The sequence below is a fragment of the Galendromus occidentalis genome, unplaced genomic scaffold (genome assembly GCF_000255335.2).
Source record: "Galendromus occidentalis unplaced genomic scaffold, Mocc_1.1 scf7180000077478, whole genome shotgun sequence".
Lineage (NCBI taxonomy): Eukaryota > Metazoa > Arthropoda > Arachnida > Mesostigmata > Phytoseiidae > Galendromus > Galendromus occidentalis.
In genome coordinates, this window is record NW_003805466.1 from 40,828 (window position 1) to 62,796 (window position 21,969).

A 21,969-nucleotide genomic window follows, 5' to 3' on the forward strand; every position below is an offset into this window, starting at 1 on the left:
CGAGAGAGAGAGAGAGAGAGAGATGACCTGATGAAAATCCAATGTGAACCCAAACAGTTGTTGCTGCTGCAGCTTTGCCGTTATGTGGCGCTGCTTGCCCGCCTGACGGCTGCAGGCTCGCTATTAACGAGGCTTTGATGACCGGGCAGCGGGCGGAAAGCGAAGAGGGTGGGGCCATCTGGTGTACGTCGACTGACCTGATGCGTCGACGCTTCGAGTCGAATTGCAAAGCTGTTCTTCTAGAGCGCTTTGCTCATCAAACACGCGAAGGAAGACCGAAAGCCGACGCGACGTCCGTCCGCTCACTCGTTCGTCCGTTCCTCCGTTCGTTTGTCCATCGTCCGAGCGAGCCACGAAGCAACGAGTAGGCATGCGAGCTTCGAGCAACAGCGATGTTGCCTCTCGTTTGATTATATCGCCGCACACAAAGACGGCAGCAGCGACCGCAGCCGTTTCCTTCCGAAACAGGAAAGAAAACGATCGCGACCGTTGTAGGCTCGTATATGACATCCAACATACAACAATGTAGCAATGTGGCCGGCCGCCACTCCAACGGCGAGACCGACGGCAAATTGATGGAGACCGTCTTCTGTGACAACAACAACGGCGAACATTATGATGTCGACGACGACGACGACAATGACTGGGCGGCGACGATACGGAATATTCATTGAAATATCATGCACGCTTTCCGTCACTCCTCGTTCTTCTGCCGCTCCTCGAACAAATATCGAGGCTCTGTGGACTCGGCATCGTCGGGGACGGGAAGTCTATTGGTGCGGGTTCATTTGGAAGTTTTGCAAAGTGTCCGACTTCACATTCCACTAAGTGTGCGTTTCGAGCTCCGATCGAGCAACTAGTCCGGACAATTGATACTCACGACGCCCACAAAGTGCCTGTTCCAGTTCGTATTGTATATGCAATCATCGACGCGAACGTACAATGTATCAAGAAGATCGTTTGGAAATTGCGATGGTCGGATCGTGGGGCTTTCAACGAATCCACGCGCAAGGAAACACGAAACTAGAGCAGTTACGAAAAAGGAATGAGAGTTCCCGCAATGCTTCCGTGCGATTTCGAGTCGCTCTTTGGAAAATCCTCGGCGAACCACGTGCCGTACACGGCCGCTCTCAAGGACACGGAAGGAGCCGGCGTGATCCACCAGCAGCGTATAGAGGAGTTTGTAAAGCTTTGCGCCGCGAGCGACCCAGTCACCAGGGGAGCTGTGAGAGAGCGGCCGCGAGAACGGAGTCACTTGGAGGCAGCATTGTTGGAGTCGCTCGAAATTCGCGTGTGCATTAGAAGAAAAAAAAACGGGGAACGAACTTCGTTCAACGACTGCGTCGGCCTCGAAGTCGACACTACAGCAATTACACAATGGAAGAGGCTCCTATCTATCTATGATGGACACGAATTGATTTTTTCATTAGTGCTCCGCTTCGTCTTCTGCTGCGACCGTTGCTCGCACGCTCAGTCAAAAGGCCGCTTGTGCCAGCACTTGAACGGCGGTGGTGATGCCACTCCGAGTGGCGGTGGTTGTACTGGTTGTGGCAACGCCTTCAACCGACAGACCGACCGACTGACTGGGTCCAAGTAACCGAGACACAGATCGAGCGACCGCTTCTGACTGCGCTCAAATCCACAAACGCATTTGGCAATGAGATGTTGATGTTGCGGGATGTTCTGCCAGTCAGATGCTCGTTCGATTGAGAGCTTGGCTCTTCGAAGCTTGGCAGTTCAGATCAGTCGAATCGAATAATTTCACGGCTCGTTCACGATGTCCGACGGAGCCTTGCGGTCGACCTGCAGATTAACCCTAGCGAGCATTGGCTGTTGGAACAAATTGACGGAACCGCATCACGCCGCTCTACGGTCGACACAGCTGATAGAGATAGGCCGTGGAGCGAATTACGGCGTGAGCGACTATAAAACTATCTATCAATTCGTCACGAGGTTCCATGTCGTGTTTATGCAGGCGACCGTGTAATTGACGATTCTGTCGCCTTTTCTCGCCCGTTCGCCCGCCCGTCCGTCTGTCTGTCCGTCCGAGCACCCGTCTGTCGATCGCGGGTGCGCTGTTTACCGTTCCTGACTCAATATTTATTTTTCGACAGAAACTCCCCACTCGACGTCAGTCATTAGGTGGATTCGAGCCTCCCGTGTATGTATTTTTGCTAGAATGAGATGAAAAAAGCGACCGCTGTGGAATATCCGCCTCCTGCTGAATTTTAAACTCATTGTCAGCGAGATCGAGGATTGGAGCCGTGTCGAGACCGAATGGAATTGTTATCCGAAGCTACCGACTCATAGACCCGGAGGGCACAAGAAGACTTTGAGGTCAATCGGAATGGAAATAAAGGATTCTTCGAAAGCCCGATCAGCTCGCCTATTCAGTCATTCTCCCGACGCGGGGCTCTGAGCGCGAGAACTGGGAATCTGGACAAATACGAGCGACTCTCCCGATGGATTTCTTCGCCCGGGGACTTCCTCGAGCCTCCAGTGGCTGTGTCCGGAAATATTATCCATGCTCAGGTTGGAACGAGAACTGCTCCACGAATTCGATATTCTCAGCCGGAGCGAAGTCGGACCCGATGCGTCCACATCAGAAAACCTAGATGAGGAAAACTGGTCTACGTAGAATTGCCCTCCCGTGTTTCCGTTCCGTGAACTCGCAGGGATATTATTTAGAAGTCGACAGACGATCCTGTTGCGTGGTTGGCAGGCGGCCCACACTGTGGCGGGAACGCCTCGATTCCTTTTGAGGAGATGTGAGTTTGGTCTGTCTAATCGGATTTTAATTCGTCCACGTCGTCAGCGGCGGCTGAATCAACCAAACCAGTCAGCAGGGGAACGACTGCTGCAAAGATGGATGGAGGGATGGATGGAAAAATAGATGAAGGAATGAATAGAACGAATGAGCGAATTCGCTACGCGAGACATCATCCCAAGCAAAAACCACGGAGCTTCGTTCGATCGCGGCCGCACCGACATGGCGTGGCGACAACGTCAACAAACGGAAGGGAGACAGAAAAGACAGAAATAAAATGCCATTTGAGCCGAGATCCGTCGCGAGCAAGTCCTGAGAGGGAAATACGAAGAAGAGAAACGGTGAACGGAGTGAGGTCGTGGGGAGAGGGAAATCCTCGGAAAGCGTCTCGACGGCAACATCATTAGCGGATTTTCCTCCTTCGGAGATTTGCACAAGAAAAATCTCCAGGGTCACCGCAATCCATCGATTGGCAATTGACGAGAAAGAGCTCCAGTCTCGATCAGTCGGATCCATTTACACCGTTCGCTTGCACTCTATTTTGATTTCGACACGACGCTGGCGATCGCTAGGACTTTCATCCATTCGGTGTCGACTTGTTCGTGTCCACGAGCTTGGCCGCTGACGTGGCTGGATGATCAACGTTGTAATTAGGGCGAAACCTATCAAAGCGAGAAATTCCCGTCGGGCGCAGACCGTGACAGCTGGCGGACTCTCGGGAAACAAACGCATGCCCAGATTCGTTCCTCAGTGATTCGACCGCGTGGCGTCATTTCCGCCCTCGGCTAGCCGTTGGCGAGCAAAGTTTTGCATTCGCGCCAAGTTTCCAGTGGCGAATGGGTCTACTTAAAGTTTCCCCCCGCTACGCCTTGTACTCTGTGCGTAAATACGGTGGACTCGGCACGTTATGAGTTCCTCAGTCAGCGTTCGAGGAATCTGGGCGCGAGTTCGCTTGCGTTGACGGGTCCGGACTCTCGGCATCGTTTATGCTCGCCCATGACTTCAATGCTGGCATCGGAAGAGGAGGCGCTATTCCTGTAGGAGATCGCCCGTTCCGTCCATAGGAGCTGGACGCGGCCTCTAAGAACACGTCGTATGCTTGCATCTCGCGGGGTTACTTCTCGAAGCCATTTCTCAGTGCATGGATTCTGCTCGTCTGCCTGCGTGTCTCTTTGTTTTTTCGACGTCGGCATCGTAGGGTTTGACGCACCGACGATGTGAGGCGAGCGTACATTCTTCAAGGAGCGCCCATCTCGTCCCCTTTCTAATTCGGAGCGCTTCAAATCTACGGAAAGCCCGTGACGTGGGAGAACTCGTCGTTTCGAATTCCTCGAGGCTTACGAAAGACTTCCATACCATCGCTTCCGCCGCCGTCATCCTCCACGACGACTACGGCCAGGACTACCACTATGCTTTCCGCTAATATCTAAAGCGTTCCCCCGGGCGACGGAGTCTTAGTAAAGAGCGAAATAAGAATAAGGACAAGTCTTTCTGTGTACGGGAAAAACGGAACCTCTCTCTCGGTCGTCTCTCTTGATTCTCTACGTTGGCGTTCTCAAAGAATTCCGATGGAGCCCGAGGCTATGATTTTCATCGTAAGCGAACGAGAGTCTGAGATTGCGAACGAGCCAGCGAGCGAGCGAGCGAGCGAACGAACCAGCCAACCGGGGATCAACGACCAACCGAGCATCCAGACGGTCTGGCTGATAGTCCTGATTTTATTAACGTACGGAGATTCCCGCACAACTTCATAAAATCTTCTGATTCAGTCGATCGACTAATTCGGTCAGTTGCTCCCAGCGCTATATCTTCTCGAAGGCTATGGCTTCCCTTTTTTTTCGACCGCTTCCTCCCTCCGGGCGAATACTGTTCTCGCGCTACCGACCGCCGGTGACACACCTTCACCCTCGAGCAGCCGACCCTCGAACTTCGGAGTGCACCTTTTTCGGTCTAACCGAAGAGGAACGTTTTCTCTCCAACGACTCCGACATCTTCCGTTGTCGTTTTCGCTTTGGACCGCGGGTAGCACCGACTCGCGCCTAGTCGTGCGACCTCCGTACATTGTGATGTTCCCTGTTGTCCCCTCACTCACTCACGTTCGGTCGGCGGACGTGAGTTCAAGCCGAAACGCTCGGTGGTGCCTGCCTCGAGCCAGATTCTCCATTGGGCCGCGCTTACCGAACTTCCGCAGAGTTCCGTCCTGAGTGGCTTCCCGAGAGGTAGCCATGCGCCGACACTTTCGCTCTCCGTTGTAGAGGTCCAGCGACGCGTACCATATTCCAAGCTGTTTTGCTCCGGGACGGAGCGCGGGTCGGACTGACGGTCGCGCGCGCGAGAAAGCAGGCGCGCGAGCAGGCGGACGGGTTGTATCGTTTCCTCTTCTTTCTCTGAGCTCGCTCGTTTCCGCGCTAATTTCCATTTATTAATACAATAGTCAAACCGTTCGCGGCCGGCGAGCTCCTTTGTCTCGAGTTTTTTGCTTCGTGACTCTGAGACTTCTTCATCTGGGCTGCAGCTGCGCGATTCAACTGAATCTCGTCGTTCAGATTCGCTGAGTCTCTCTCGACGCTCGAACCTTAGGCTCTGCTCGTGGGAATGTCACATTTCAGCTTAAATGGTCCGACACTTGGTTCCTTCTTCTCATTACTTCACTCGCGAGGGGCGCCCGCCGGTGGAAGAAGTGCTTCCGAACGCTATACGGGCACTCGTCGTCATGATGATTCGGATCGCGATGGCTCGAATTCGGATAACTCGGACGGAATCGCGGGCTCAAGTCCGATCACTTCAGAGAATGGTCGGTTTGAGGCAAAGCCAGTTTTTCCCTCTCAAGCCGAGGGTGATTGTCTGAAGCCGTTCGGAGGAGCTCCCTCGGCGCTTGCCGGGGCGGGTGAAAATAATTCCACATCTTACGAGAGGAGATGTCCTCAAGGAGTCGTCGTGATCGAAAGGGCGTACAACCTGAACGACCACCAGCGATGTTTGATTTACCTGTTGGTCGAACAAAAGACCTGGAGTGCAATGGAACAAGATGACCACTCGAAGCAGAAGGAGAAACAGACGAAGAGCCGCAGGAGCGTCAGGAAGACTCGGTCGGAGGCTGGGAGAAGGGTCCGCAGAGGAAGTCGCCGTGTTCGAATCGCACTCGACCGGCGGACTCGGACGTTGTAATAACGACAATAATGGACGAGAAAGAAATTACAGTTTGATGATTCAGGGAGAAAGTTTTATTGTCCATTCCGTTTCAATGACCATCAAACTGCGGGGCTCCAGCTCCGCCCTTTTCTACGACACCTCTGTGATCTCCTCTCGCCGAACTGATTTGCGGTCGATCTGTTCTCTTCCGCCGCCGCCGCCACTATTTCTACTGCTGCCCTCTACTCTGCATGGCTCTTCGGCAGGCCATGAAGGTTCGCGCCCGAAAATTGCTTTCCTCCATTGAATGAAGCTCGAGGGGCTGATTAACAGCCAGATATACTAAGGAAGATAAACTGACCGAGCTGCGAGTGTGCGAGGCCTGCTAGTTACGATCTCGGAGAGTGTCTGGGATAATCCCGGTGCGAGGCCATAAACAGATTTCTTCGAATCATTGAGGACACGCGCGCTGCTTCCTTTGTTGATCAATCGCATCAGCGATTTTTTTAAGAGCGGAAGCGCGGTATTTATTGAGTTTCTATCCCTCGGGTAGACACCGAGTTTCGGGGCGGCGACATCGAGGAGGATCTCTTGGCATTTCTCGGCGATCGGATTTCCCGAGATCGAATTCGAGAGCTTCTTCGGCAGGATGCGGGCTCGGGCTCTTCTTGCGGATCCAAGGCCCCGGATTCGATGAAGGCTCGATCGCTTGTTCCCTGTCGGCGTACCGGGAGCGTCCGCATTCGAAAGCTCGGAGTCGGCGCTCGAGGACGAGACCGTTCATGTCGTCAAGTATTTGGCGCTATGATGCTCTACTGGAAGATCGGTCAGTGGAGAGACTGATCGCTCGCCGGCCCGTCCATCCGGCCGACCGGCCGTCCATCGGCTCGGGCGGCATCGCAATGTGAGGGCTTACGTTCGACGCGTGATAAACACCTCTCCATTTGCTAGCCGGAGTGTCTTCCTCTCTCGGCAAATGGATGTCGCCTTTACGTTTATATATAAACTGCCGCCGCCGCTGCTCCCGCTCCGTTAGCTGGTGTCTGCCGGTGCAACTGCCGCAACTGTCTTTACCAGCGGAGCGGGCGAGCCGAAAAGAGATGTCCTTTCTCTCTCGGCCTGAGTGCATTTCAGCGATCAGACGCTCAGAGTCCGATGGAGGCAGCAGCGCCGCTGGACCCCGTCCCGTGCCCCTGATCTCGAGTTGCCCAGTCCGCCCGCTTTCCCCATACCGTCTCTTCTTGCCATCCCACTCCACTCGAAGCGTTCAGTGTCTTTCTTCTTTCTCTCCAGCGGGAGTGCCTTCTTTCTTCTACCGTCCCGGAAGATTGCTACTTCTTTTGCTTGAAGACCGCTCCCCCTCTGCAACCCGCTCCCCCTCCCGCCCCCGTTTTCCCCTCCGCGCTCGTTGCCCGACTCACTCCTCGAACGAACGAATGAACGAACCCTACAACAACACAACACACATGGGCACTTGATACAGCTTCAGTCGTCGCTGTGGAGGCTGCTCGTCGGCCATCCAATCCCATTTCAGGTTCGTTTCTCTCCACTCGAGAGCTCGTCCGACGACGAAATACTTTTAATAACACGTCTAGCTTTTCGATGGGTGCTCCGAACCGATGGAGTCTGCTCTCCGACCCCGGGAGCTTCGCTCTGTCAGTTGTGCGTGAGTCCAGCTTGGAGGCGGCGGAATCGGTTTCAGGAACAACGCGCCGTACGCCCGCGGGCCCTCCAACCGGCCCCAGCCGAGCGATCTCGTGTCCGAGCCACCGTTCGTTCCTCAGGCTGGCCGTCTGTACGTTCCGGGCTTGCGACTCTGACAGTCGGCTCGTCAACGTCACTAGCGTGTTCACTCGGGCTGATTTACAGAGTGCCCATTTCCAAGTTCAGCGTCGAACGCACGGCGAAATCCAAAGATGAGGCCAGCGGAAGTGGATCGGGCCACCTACGACGGAGCAACAGCTGCCCATCCGGCGGACAAGCGAGAGTCCAATGTGATGGGAACGGGCGAGCTCGTTCGGCTCTCTGGTTCGGCCGTATGGGTGGGTCGGTAGGACAAGCTGGATTTGCGTTCGGGCCTGGGGAGACGCCTGCTCGATCTCGAGGAACAATCCGTACGCCGAGCCCCGCATGAGCTGGAGCTAGATGACTGTGTTTGCAGTATTCCTCCGGCGGAGCTTTTCGCATCCCCCGTTTTGGGAAAATCTGCCCCGTCCAGGCCCTAGCACCTGGGTAGACCTCGCAGAAGGGTTCGAATACGCCGTTTGTGGCTGACGTTGGTGAGCATGCCACAGCAGACAACGAACCACGGCTCTCACAGTATCGCTGAGGAGAGCGCACACATGACGGCGACAGCAGCGACGACGACGGCAAAAGGAGTCCTTTTTATGCTGTTTGTCGGCCGACCCCTCCTTTCCCGCATGCTGTCACGAACACCCGTGCTCAGGGTGGCTGCTCCAAGGCTGATGGGCCAGCGGGCCCGGAAGAGCTGATAGGGCCAACGAAGGACGAGAGGGTGAGCAAACTAGGCAATAAAGCATATCCTTCTCTCGACTGTCGTCTCCCACCCGGTCCCTTTTGCCGATTAGCCTTGTAGATTCAGAGGCACTGACTCGTCCACGAACTCGCTCATGGACCTCAGTCGGTCAGGAAGGTCATCATCGTCTGCCATGATCGTTGACGCTCCCGCCACAGCCGCGCCGACGTCCCAGTCAGCTCGTCATCACGCTCCATCTGAGTTGTTGCTGATCATCGCTGACTTGTCGCTCGGTGCTCCAATCCATCATTCGAGATTAACTGCCGCCAACACCGCGGAAGGGGAGGGAGTGGGATTCGGGCCAAAGAAAAACGATGGTCCCCCAACATGCCAGACCTCCCCGGTGTGCATTTGACCTCTGCAGGTCCCTGGCCTGCGTGAATACATACATACATGGGTGCACGGATGTTTATGCATGAGTCCGACGTCGATCTCGAGTTTGGGACGACGGGATCCGTCCGTGAGACATCCAGACGCAGCAACGCGTTCCAATGTCTCTCGATTCTAGTTAGCGGAGCTCATCCGCAAGCATCGAACTGCTACGCAAGCCTATCGCCGAGCAGCAAATTCGGTGCTCTATCGAGCCGCCGTGCCGCCGCCGCCGCCGCCGCCGTCTATCGACAGCCATAATTCTAGATGGTGGTGATCCCGCTGCTCAACAAGCGGAGCGGGTCGGTCGGTGATGACCGCCCTCTCTCGTGTCAGTCATCTTAGCTGGCCATCTTCATCAGCTAGGGAGCTTTGATCGGGGATACGACACAGCCAGGCACTCCTTCAAGCGAAAGTTCGTCCCCCTCCTCGCCCCTCCTCGAATGTCCTCGACTGGCGATGTCCGCCCGCCGCCTTACTGTCTGCGGCTGGCTGTGCCCCCTTCTCTCGTCTTCTGCCTCGCTCCCCCCCTTCTCCTGCCCCCGCTTTCCCCCATCCCCCCCTCCCCGTCTCATACTCCTCCTCAGGCCTTTCTCCATAGTCTTTTGCTGGCATGACGACGGTGGCTAAATCAGCTGAGTCGTCAACTCTAATAAATTCTCTCGCCTCTCGGTAAACAGAAGCCCAGCCTGGCGTTATAACCCGTCGCCCCTCACGGTGCCAATGCCATTGCGGGCAAACCGACGAAGGGGCGAGCGAGCGACCCGCCAGCCAACCAACCAGCCAAGCAAGCAGGCGACCAACAAGACTCTGGGCGTCGTCACTTCGACACCCGAGGGTATGTCCCTCACTCGCTCGGTGCTTCGTTCGTTGGTTTGTCGAGATGAAGGGTGTCTGCCTGTCTGCCAGCCAACAAATACACGAGACTGACCTGGACACTCTCAGCCGACCGAGTGGACAAGAGTCCGTTCGGCGACAGTCGTCATCTGATTATGCAGCAGCAGACGCGTTCGAGGGAGCGAGAAACCACCGGCGAGTGAGCTGCCGAACGAAAAAAAAAACTGCGGCATGCGATATAAAAGAAAACGATGCAAAAACTGCCGCTCGGACTTGTCCTTCCCTTCAGCCATGCTACTGTTCGAGATCTGATTCGGCTCTCGGTCAGATTCATCATTGTCCGCTCCCTCCTCGGTACGTTCGCAATCCTTCAGCCCTCCCTCCCTCCACTCTCGATCGCGAGCTGGCTAGCTAGCGCAGTCTCGGTCTCTTTGCCAAGCGAACTAGCGACGGACGGACGGACCGACCGACCGAGGAACGAACAGCCCTCACTGATAACTCACTGTCAATCACTGTCATCCCTTGGTTCGGTCGTTTCTTCGACCGACCATTCATGCGCCCGTCCGTCCGCTGTTTGTCTGTCTCTCGGCTCGTTCGAATGGCGGCCAATCCTCTGCTGCAAGCGCGGAGATGTGCCCTTCTTCTTCTGCTGCTGCTGGCGTTGCGGTAGCGGTTGCGGCGGCGGATTGTGACAATGACCACCCTGTCCGCCGGCTAGAGGGCTACTGGGCAATGAGCAACGTCTTCCCACCCAATCGAGCGTCTGACTGACTGTTTGAGAGCTCGGCCAACTGACCGGCTGACCGACCGATCGGTCCAGCAACTGACTTAGTGACTGACCGATTCAGCGAGCAATTGGCTAATGTACGAATCGTATTGGAAACGAAGCAACTCCTTCTCAATCGCTCGCCTCCAGATCGTCTCTAGCCCTATCCGTGTGTCCCTCGAATCCTCTGACAGAACTTATTCCTGTGTGTCGATCCGCTGGACTGACTTGTTGTTGTCGTTATCCCGCTCGCTCGCTTCCCCTCCGACTGGCGATGAGGCAAGTCGTCCGGTCGTAAATCTGAAACCAAGCGATCGCTTCGCCTCCTCCTTGGGACTCAGAGCGTCGAACTTCATCTGAGAATGACTTCTATCGAGCTGGGCTGCTGGCTTCCCCTATTCCTCTCGGCTCGGTGGAGCCGGAGAAGAGGTGCCGGCTCTTCGGCGCAACAACCGCTCCGACCCGGGTCGAAGCAGAAGACCTGAAGGGAGTTTCGCTCGAGTTCAAGGTCTATCGACTCATTCCCGTTTTCGGAGGGGGTGGAAACAAGCGTGCGTCTTCTTCCAAGTCGTTGCCTAACGGAGCTGATGACATCGGATGTCGCATGTTGTCACAACTCCCGGGGAATCGAATTCGCTCGGAGAGAAACGATCCATTGGACAGAGAGGAGAAATCGAGTCAACACTGTATTTTAATGGATTCAGCCAAGCAAAATCGTTCCCGGGTCGGAACTCTGTTGCGAAGTCCGGACCGCGCTTGTCGTGCAGAAGTCGCCGCCGCCGCCGCCGCCGCCGTCTCCCTCGCTCCTTGTTGATGTAATCCTGCTGGGAAAAATATCCGATGGGAAGCGTGGGAGACGAGCAGGGACGAGTTTGCATGCCGGCGATCTCATCTCTCTCTCTCTCCCATCGAAGACGGTCGTCCGACGTTGTTGGCTTCACAATTCATCGTTAGACTTGCCTGCTGCTCCATCCATCCATCCTTCATCATCCGATGAGTCGACTGACGACTAGACAGCGCGACCGACCGACCGACGCCGACGGTGAAAGCACTACATGTAGTAGTCTTCAGAGACGAACAAAAAGGAGCAAGCGAAACAAGCTAGACAGATTGTGTAATGTTCGCCGACCGGCTCGTCGACCGTACGATCAGTAGCTCGCCGTAGACTCTCGCTGCTAACTGCGTGGTAAGTGCAAAGTTGCTGAGAGTCTGCTCCATGCTCAAGAAACAGCAAGCAGCGTGTTGACGCGGCCATTCTGACTCAGTCAGTGGCTCCCTTGAGGACTCCGTGTGGTCCAGTTGGCTCTCGCTCACTCGGTCGCCCACTAACCGGCCGCTTCGGTAGCCAGGAACATTTTGTTGCTGGTCTTGAGCGGCCCTCCGTGCCCGGAAGACAACGCAGTACGTTTCTTGGTCGTGCCGCGGCAACTTCAATCAGCCGTGCGAGCACTTCCTCTCCGCAAGCGCGCCGTGCAAACAAGTGCGCACACCTCCCGTTCCCCTATCTCCCGTTCCCGTATCTTTGGCGGGACCCCCGGAGCTCCCCGCTCGACATTGCTCCCCGGGATGGATGGTTGAATGGTCGTTCGAATGAAAACCGAAAACCAGAGGAATAAGCCCAATCAGTCCTGGACGCAGGAGCGTTTGCGTCAGAGACGAATGTTCTATTCCTCTCACTCAGTCGAAGACATCAACCGCTCAGGGAACATCCGTCGACACATTCTACTACATAGATTCCTCTTCACCGAGCTCTCGATGCGCTGCGACTCGCCCCATCTACGGCCTCGCAGCGGCGACTGGATAGCGAGCAATGAGTCCGCGAACTTCCAGTCCGTCAAGCGCTCGGTCGGTCTCGCTTTCCGTGCGTCGGTCTGTCAGACAGTCAGTCGGTCGCTCGGTCGGCCCTTGGTTGGTTCGTCCGTCCGTTCGTCCATCCTCCGGTCGCTCGCTCGGGCGTCTGACAGGCATCCCGGAAACGGTTTGAGTTTTCATTTCCGGTTCCTCATCCGCCTCTGGTCGACTTCCGCCCGCCCCCAAGAGAGACGGTCTCATAGCTTCGTCGGTCGCTCGCTCGCTCGCTCGCTCGTTCGTTCGTTCGCTTGGTGCGTTCGTTCTTTCAAAGCTTGCTTGTGTGTATGGGGGACCTCTAATAGCTGCTGTCCTTACAGACTGTCCGTCTGTCTGTCCGTCTGCTTGTTCGAGTGCACGTTTGTCTGCTCGTCCGTGTGTGCGACTGTCCGTCCTTCCGTCCCTGCGGCCATCCATCGGAGGACGCTACTCGGTCGGAGTCGCTCTGTGTGTCTTCGAGTCGGTCGGTCGTTCTGTCTGAATACTCTGTTGAACCAATGGCCAGAGCAGTCCGAGCAGGAGGTTTCCGTTTGAAGATGTCGGCGTCGTCACATGTCGACAACACAATGGATGTCCTAATGGCTACGACGGGTGGGCCGGCTCCGACCGGCCGGCGTTCGGCTGGTCACTCAAACCTCCGTTCTTTCGGACGACGCTGGTCCGGACACGCGGTCGGTCGGCCGGCCGGCCTGCTTGCCCGCCTGCCTGTTTCGTTCACCCGCCAGCAGTCCAACAAGACGGAGCGGAGTGCGCTGTAGAGAGAGTTCGCTGCAGAGGTATGCGAATCGCAGACTCACACCCTGACGCCACCGCCGCCGCCGCCGTTGAACTAACGGGAATGACAGCAGCAAACAACGGCACCGAATTCTTCTCATTTTTGTCATAATCGTTTCAACGTCTGTCAATTAGTCGAACGAACAGCTCCGGGTTATGCCGTGAATTCGAACGTGCCCGAACACGTTCCGGCGGCCGCGTATCGTCTCACTGTGAGAGGGCGGGCGCAAGCACGAGCTTGCTAACTCGCGAAAGGGTGAAGCTTTCTGCTCGCCCGAATGTCTGACGGCCGTCCCGTGCGTCGTCGACGTTCGGCAATACCGTCGGGGTGGCTTTTGGACGGGCAATTTGTGCTGCGGCTGTTTGCGCGGTCGTGGTGATGGCAGCGGTGGGTTAAGCGCAGATGTTGCACATAGGCCGCTTCTAACTGCCAGCTCGTTACTGCTTTACCCTCCTTCGCCGCTCCTACTATTGCTGCCTTCTCGCGGCGCATATAGCCGCCCGCCTGCCCGCCCCTCCTCGCACTCCTTGGTAGCTTGCCTCCTCGTTTCGGTCGGTCGCCTAAAGTCTCCGCGCGAGTTCCCAACGAATCCTCCATTTATGACGCTTCACAATCACCGCACCAAAGGCGGGCAGCGGTAGTGGCGATGATGGCGGAGGCAACGGCGGCGGCGGCTACATGCTGGATCTATGGCCGCGTAATAAACTCCGCTTATATGAACTGAATGGGAGAAACAGAGAGGGGCGAACCGAAAGTACGCGGGAGAAGTGCGCGTTCGCCAGAGGCACCGGATCCGGGGTTTGTCGGAATAAGGCAGAGGTCACGATTCCGCAGGAGTTCTCGAGGGAACGAATGTCCGATATTCCAAGATGTAGGCATAGGCGAGGGAATCGAGTCACGCTGGCGAATGAATTATTCCGAACAGATGGATCATTGCTAAGCATTATTCGGATCGTTGGGTTTTTTCCTGCTTAGACGCCGGAGCGCGGAGAACCAGTTGATGAACAATGTTTGATTCGCGTCATATCGTGTCCTACCCGGTTAATTACAAAGCAGACAAATGAATTTTTTGCCTGCCGCTCAGCTCTGCTTGCATTATGTACGAGCCTCGGGCGGTTCGGGGAAGCTTGTGTTTTCAACATTTTTAAAAAAGACAGCGATGTTCCTCCTCTGCGGCTAAGAGCCCGCGTGTACTCTGTACAGGCCGCCGCTGCTGCTTGTTAGCGAATCTTCAGGCAAGCAGGCAGGCTAGTCCCACCTCAACTTATGAGGCGATTATATTTTGCTCCGCTTAGGCTTGCGTTCGGATGCGTCCCGGGAACGAGGGTCTTCAAGCGGACTAAGCGGGCCCGACCCGTCCACCGAGCCTCAGACAAATTCTTCCAAATTCTGAGGGCTAAGATCCTAAATTTAGCCTCCGTATGCATGCAGGTATATTGGTGAGCTAGCGAAGGGACAGGCAAACTTGGAGTGGACTCGGGAGCCTGCGACTACCGAACCTGCGATGGATACACAAGCCCGGAATAAAACCGGAGCGTGTCGGAACGAACGTTTTCAGAACAGACTCATGCGAGACCGCTTTTGTCAAACGTGTTGTTTGTTCTCGGGATGTGTCGCTCGAAAAGCTCGAACGCATAGGGATCCGGTGCGAGCCGGTCGTCGAGCTTTTGCGGGCTCTGGAATCACCAACAGCATCGTCATCGTAGCCGGTGATGTGATACGGCGGTCGCCTGGACGGTGAACCGGCCGGCATGCAGGCAGGCCGGCAGGCCCGGGCGGACGGGCGGTCCTTCACCACGGGGGTAAATTGTACGCGATTCCCGAAAAACGGAGAGAATACGTTTATTTGAAGCACGTGAACCCTAGCGTCGCCATGGTAACTCCGGTGTTTGTCGTTATGGAAGTCAAGATGCTTCACGCCAGCTCACGTATTCCACCATTTGGGTAATATGCCCACCCGCCCGTCTGTCTGCCGGCACCGAGCCAGACTCTGCCAGAATCGCGATGTTCTCGTACGAATACTCGGCTCGGTGTATCGTCTGCCCGGCCAGCCGGCCGTCCGCCCGCTCGCCCGCCCGCCTGCTATCCATCCGTCGGCGTCGGTCGGTCGGTCGTTCGTTCGACGTACACATGTACGGCGCGCGGCCGCATCACAGTCGAACGTGTTTTCGAGGTTGCTCGTACGGAATCGCGGATGCGCTTCTCGGATGTGGCTGGGTGCCATAAGCACCGCACGTATGCGGACGACGCCGTCGTCGTCGTCGACCACACCGCACTGTCCATCTGGGGGTCAATCTCTCGAGCTGACTATTCCTCTCCTCTTTCTCTCTGCCGGCCGACTATTCGCCCGATTCCAACATCGCGACATATGCGAAAATGGCTGTCGAACATCGGGGCAATTTACCTGCTACAATAATAATAATCAATCACCCAATCCCGAACCACCATCGTGCGCGCTCATACCAATCACATCTTGATCGACGATAGGACGTCAGCGTCCGAGATCCGTGCCGTTGCGTGGAAGCGAGCGACCCTAGAAATTTCCGGGAGAAAATTGAGAGAGGATTCCGATGCGAGTTGATACGTCGGGGAGTTCGTGACGGAAAAGGCGAAAGAAAGTAAAAAAGAGCGCTATCTCGCTCAACTTGCGCTCCCAGCAGATTTTAGATTCGATGGAAGAGATACGCTGCTGCAATAATGAACTCAGTCGAGGCAACGTGAAACTTCCCGGTGAAGTTCCCCAGCAATCGCTCCGAGTATCGCGCCGAGATTCAACTTTCGATCGAGATCCCGGGGGTTCGTTAGCAGCTCTGCCAGGAGCGCGGGAGAATGTCGGGGGAGCCGAGGGGAGGGGGAGGGGGGAGGGTCGGGAAGGCGAAGATTTGCTCGCCGGAGGCCATTTCGATGATATCTCTAAAATGAATCTCGTTTTTGACACTAGGATGGGAGCTGCGTCGGCAGCACCAGCGCAAAGCTCTCAGCAGTCAGACGAGCGTTTTGACGAAATTTCTGCGTTCGGTATTGCCAGAGGCGCCCTCTTTCGGTTGTTCGAGTCGAGCTCTCTCTCTCTCTCTCGCCCCTCCGAGCAAGCGTGTCTTGTGCCTGCCTGACTGACTGGCTGCCTGCTTGCCACGCATGCTTGGCCCGTGGCTCAGCCGCCAAGGCAAGGCCGTTCCTTTCGCCGACCGGCTTCACAAGGTCGGCCGAACTGGTCGGATGAGGTGCGAATGTCACGCAAAAACGACGAACCTCGCTACGGGGCCACAAAGCCCAAGGCGGACGCAACACCGGCTCGCTTATTAGACATGTATGCATGTACGAAGCGATGTGCGGAACGGCACGGACAGCTGTTGTTTAGTTCACGCCGAGAGGCACGCAGTCGAGCCGTGCACTGAAACGAGCAGCATCAGCAGTAGTTCAGATGAGGTGCGCGGGAGATGGCGGGTCGGAGAAGTTCGTGCCTTAACTAATAAGATGCTCGCTCTGTTCGTCTGTCAGTTCGGAGACCGCTGCTGCCTTCGTATCCTTGGGCCGCTCGGCAAACAGGCCGCTGGGCACGTAGGTCAGAAGTCGGTTCTCTCAAAACGGGTGAGCAAGCGGCCGGAACTATTTTCGCCGTTGCAAAGAGAAATTCTATTCGAACACGATATGGCTCCCAGCTGAAATTCCATTCTGGTCCAGCTCGAGAATGCCCGATGGCGGACCTAACCAGAGGGAAAACATCCCGGCGAAGCCAAGCGAGAAACCCTCTGGAACTTTCTGAGGGAGGAGGGGCCGCAGGGAGGGGGGGGGAGCGGTGCGGGAGGAGCTAGTTATGGCTTTCATTCGTCCATACGACCGTTACCGCTTCTTTGAGCTGCTTCCATTCTTTTTGTCCAATCCTTCGTTTACCGTCGGCCGTCGTCGTCGTCTCCCTCTTCTTCTTTCCGTATTCCGGAATAGAATCATTTCGATTGGGAGCTAAAAGGAACCGGGAAGAAGGAAAAGAAGCGCTCGCTCCGCGAGAGAGGGACCCGGATCCCATTCCAGCACAAGCTAGCTGAAATAAAAAGTTGGGGTAGAAGAGACGAAATAGAACGACGACGCACGGCTTGTCAGCCGGATTCGGTCTCCTCGCTTTGCTCCGACTTCTCCGCTGCGGGCTCATCAGACCCTCGCGGAATTCCGTTCGAGGACCTCCTCTACGCACTTATGCGTCACTCGGAGTAGGTATATATTCCTTCTGAAGATACATACATATGTTTCCTGCTCTATGACTGCGTCGAGAAAGCGAGCGGGCGTTCTCGTAGCGGGATTGGGGGACGAGTATTTGAACAAGCTCTTCGTGAGGCCATCTGTCTGATCCACTTATGGGTCCGTCCTCGCCAACATCGACGAGTTTTGCCGATGCGAGCTTCCAGCCCATCTGAATTCCAAGTATTCGCGATACAGCGAGAGCTGGCGTCGGAGGGAGCTTGGCCTCGGGCTCCATTCCTGAACCGTAACCCACGGATGAATTCCGTGATTCCGTTATTTCTAGTCGGACACCGGATTCCCGCAAATGTGCATATAGACATAGATCGAGCACAGAAGCAACTCGATGCGAAGTGTTCGGGACAAGGCTTTTCCCCGAGCTAGCGTATATAGGGCGTTCGCTCAACTCCCTCCGTCGTCCCTCGCTCGGCCGGCCGGTTGCAGAACAGGCGGGCGGGTTACTGAGAAAAAGTAGTGCGAGAGAAGAGGAGGTAATAAACGGGATCCCATCATGCTATCAGCTCAGAGTTAGATTGGCCTTAGCAAGCAGCCGCCCGCTCGCCCCCCTCCCCCGACCAACCGATTCGGGTGATAACCTTTTACTATCTGGTCTTGCCATACATCAGCTTTGGCTCTGTGAGTTCGTATGGGGAATTGTTGCCGTCGTCGTCGTCTGGGCCGCTCTGCTGCTCCTCTTGCAGTTCTCGGTGCGATGGTCATGCTCGTTGTCGCCGACGTCAATGGACGTCCAGGAACAGGAATTCCGTTTGCTGGATTTCGAATAACCTCCGCACGTCGTCCGGCGACCCGACACGCTTCCATCTTCATCGATGAGCGGCTCAAGTCAGCCTCGCTAAGCAGCGACGAGGACAGAAGCGGAGTGTCCTATTTCGCTGTCCCTCCATCCTCCTCTCAGGCGAACGAACGAGTGAGGGAGCGAACGAGCTGGCGGACCGACGGGCCGACGAGATCCTTTAATATGTTATCATATTACGGAGCTGCTTTTGCGCTGACATCGCTCGGTCCACCGACGTTCGGCGAAGCTATCCTGGTTCGCTCTAGCGTCTATCCTGTCACATACCTGTCGTTGAAGTCTGCTCGCTCGACTCCCGCCTCTCCTCTGAACTCAAGTACCTACCCGAGTTTAGTCAGCTGAACCCGCGGTCGTCCCCGCTCGTGCCCGTGTCGACGAGCGGGCTGGTAAGCTTGCCAACGGGAAGAGGGTTAGCGGGGTGGGCGCTGTGTCCCCAACGCAATGATGAAGCGGTTTCCCGCAGCCACGGCCGGAGAGTGTGTGTGTCTGCGGATGATAAGAAAAGTTCAAAAGACAGTTTACTTCGGTAGGGTGTAGGACAACGAGGTGATGACGAAGCCCACCGGCGAGGTCTGCTCGAGTGACCGCCGCGCGTAGCCTGTTACACCGTCATATTCCCATCGGAACAGTTCTCGGCGACGAGAGTTCATTTCCGCTCGAAACAAAAGCCGGTCAACCGACACCGGTCGCATCCTATGGCCGGAAGGAGGCCGGAACATGCGGCGCCGGCAGCAGCAGGAGATCTCGCCGCCTCTCGCGGCTCCGCTTGCACAGACGGCGTTCCTGGCTCAGAGGAGACTCTAGACCGAATAGTCTATTCCACAATCGTTCTCGAAGGAGGCCCAACACGAGGGAGATAGACGGCCGGAATATCATTCTCTTTTGGCGAGCACGTCTTTGGTCGTTCCAGAATATTCTGATGTATGAGACATACATACATACGAACGCGCATACGTATGTGTGTATCTATGTATCTGGGTCCGTTTTTCCCTGCGTATTCAAGGCAGCGAGAATACATCGGCGACCGAGAAGGCGCGGCGTCGACGACGACGCGACGACTACCCACGGATTGAGTGGAGTGGCGCCAGTCGGGCGCGAATCGGGGGGGGGACTCGCAATGCGATGACGCTTGTCCCGCAGGTGAGCGCCTCCCATTAATCGGATATCGATAAAGGAGGCTAACAAATGACGTCATTTCCTCATCCTGTGCTCAACGCCGCCACTGTCTGTCGATGTCCTGCCGAGATCCTGTTTACATGATGGGCTAGCGAGGCCTGGCGGAAGCGCTGCTGAACGACGAGCGGAGGGGCGGACGGGCGACCGGCAGGGCGATCGAGCATGTGCATCGCTCTGCGTTCCCGTCCGCCCGCTCGCTAGCCCCCTCCTTTTACTTTCTAGGATATGTGCGCGGAACGCCTCTCGATTGGCTCCCGGCGAGAGCTCTTCTCGGTGATATCGTTGGTGAGCCGTCCTATCCAATCACTCATTCGGTCGGACGGTCGACTCGTCTGATTTGTTGGCTGGCGAAAAAATCGTAACGTCAACCCACGTCGTCGTCGAGGATAATCTTCGCATCCGTCGCTTAGCTCGCCCATCGATCCCGTCCCGCCTGATCTCGTTGAGTGGTTGTTGGCTTCAAAGGACGTCGCGATTTGCAACGTGTACGTCCGAGCCTGCTCAATAACATTACTCCACTCGAGCGCAAAAGCCTATTGAACAAGCGGCGCGGGCTGGGGCCTTTGATCATGACAATGCTCTCTGTCGGCCCGTTCTCTCATGCCCGAGTCCTCGCAGGGTCTACGTCGACAGAGCCTCGATCTACGGTGACTACGTTGCCGCTCCGAAATCCCACTGCTCTCGACGTCGAATGGAGTTCTCGGCGACGCGACGCAGAGAACACTTCGACGATATCGATGCATACCCATACAGGTTTCCGCGGAGATAAAAATACGTTTGACCCGTCAAAGACGGACTCCGTAGACGACGAGAACTAAGTAAGCAGATATCTCTGCTGAAAAGTCGCTTGATTCATGCACATATCCACATATGTCTCCCGCTCCGCGGCGTCCTGCCCCGATCCATAGATTCGTCACCGGGAGGAAATTTTCGAAACCCTTCGTCTGAAACATACAGGGGACTGTCTCAGTCCATATGTAGGCTCCCACGGGATCGATAGGACTTCCCGAGCCCTGATCCTGGTGAGCCTTGTGGCGGGCTCGATCCGTTTCCGCGGTTGTGAGGCTCGCAGCTGGTAGCTGCAGTTATTGTTGTCGTCACCGAAGCAGGGGCAAGAGTTGTACGGGACGGAGTGCTTGTCTGTCGGGATGACAATATTGGGTTGTCTAAGCCGTTTGTCGGACAGCGTGGAAAGCTCTCTCGGAGACGAACCAGCCAACCAGTTTACTGGGATCTAGCTCTACTCCCTCCGCTCAGGGAATAATGCACTTCTGGCCAGATTGGTACATGGATTCAGCGGGCCTCGAGAACAGACTTGGTGGAGGGGGTGCAGCCTTCACGTCGAGGCCACAACAAGAGAGGCAAGCGAGTGTTCAATAAGAGCAGCAGGATTCAGTCCAACAACTGCTTCTGACGCAGCTTCACAGCATCTGATTGAGCGAACTAGTCGATGTCTCCGGAGCAGCGAATAGTAGCAACGAGAGGGAACAGGAGGGACGAGCGCAACGGGAAAAATACAGTGGGGAAGAGCTTAAAAGGCCCGAGGTGGAAAGCAACAGGGCTCAGTCAGAGGGAATGAAGTTCACATGCTGCTGGACGCGATTCGGTCGGGGATTACCGATATTGCTTCGGGATTGCAAGATAGAGCAGAACGGCACTCCGCTGTGAACGATAGCAACGATTTGAGAGATACTCCCAATGAACACCAAGTCGACGCGGCGATTGTATGTGGAGTGCCGGTGCGAGTTCAATTTCTACGAGAGTCGCTCCGTGGCGAAAATATAGCGAACTTTTAGGGCTAGATGCTCGAGTTCCTGAAACTGAAATTCGGGAGCGATCGGGGAGGATCGAGAGTCCGAATGCAATTCTCCGAGGTCGACCGAATATCAGATTCCTGAAAAGAGAACAAGTCCGGGCTCGGGTCGGTCAGAACTAACGCGTCGCGGAGGGCGGGTGAGGCTCGCCGCAGGAAAGGGCGGGAAACGCTGAGTATTTTTGATCTAATCTCCTGCTGCTGCTGGAAGTGTAGATTGTGAGTGAGGGAGTCCTCCGAACTATAGAAAAAGTCGCTCTAACGAACGTGATCGGGCTAAGTTGATAGCCGTCGGCGATGTGATTCTATTGTTGGTCGCCGAGCTGCCATTCCCGCTGCTGCCGCCGCCGCCGCCACCGATGATGCTTCGCTCGACATCGGTGTCAGCAGCGGGTGATGCTGGCGGGGGCGGGCTGGCTGGCTTGCGGCGTATTAGTAGTCGCTCGACTGATTCTAACAACGTTCCCTTGAAATTCCAGATGAAGTTGACATCCTCGGCTACAACAGCGGCTCGAACCACAGCGATACCGATGACCACTCGTCGATTCAGAGCCTCACATCCGATGGCGGAGTCACCATCTCCACGAAACGTCTCTGCTTAACTCAAACAGCCGGTCAGCCGACGTCGGTGATCGTGGCTTCCACGAAAAAGGACAAGCTTTAAGAAGTGCGCCTGCGAGCGCTGGGAGCGGAACGTGAAAGTAATAGATGGTTGAATGGATGAATGCGAACGAGGAAGTTAGCGAGGAACAAGCGATTACGCAAACAAGGAACGAGTCGATCCACTGGCCTAAGTGGTGGTGGCGGTGACGAACTCACGAGAGAGACCACAGAACGCTGATTCTAGAGAAGGACATTTCGGTAGTTGTGATTCGGTTCTGGGAAGGGACAGAGGCGGGGGGG

General features: G+C 55.9%; 1 protein-coding gene across 1 annotated transcript in view; it reads left to right on the plus strand.

The window, feature by feature from the left end:
• Positions 1-21,730, plus strand: part of LOC100901313 (max-interacting protein 1-like) — a gene marked incomplete at its 5' end in the record, with an annotated part of 44,060 nt that extends 22,330 nt beyond the window's left edge. Inside the window, one exon of the mRNA XM_029111994.1 lies at positions 21,546-21,730. Coding sequence (XP_028967827.1) covers positions 21,546-21,730 — 185 coding nt within the window. The remainder of the gene's footprint in view (positions 1-21,545) is intronic.
• Between the last annotated feature and the right edge of the window lie 239 nt (positions 21,731-21,969).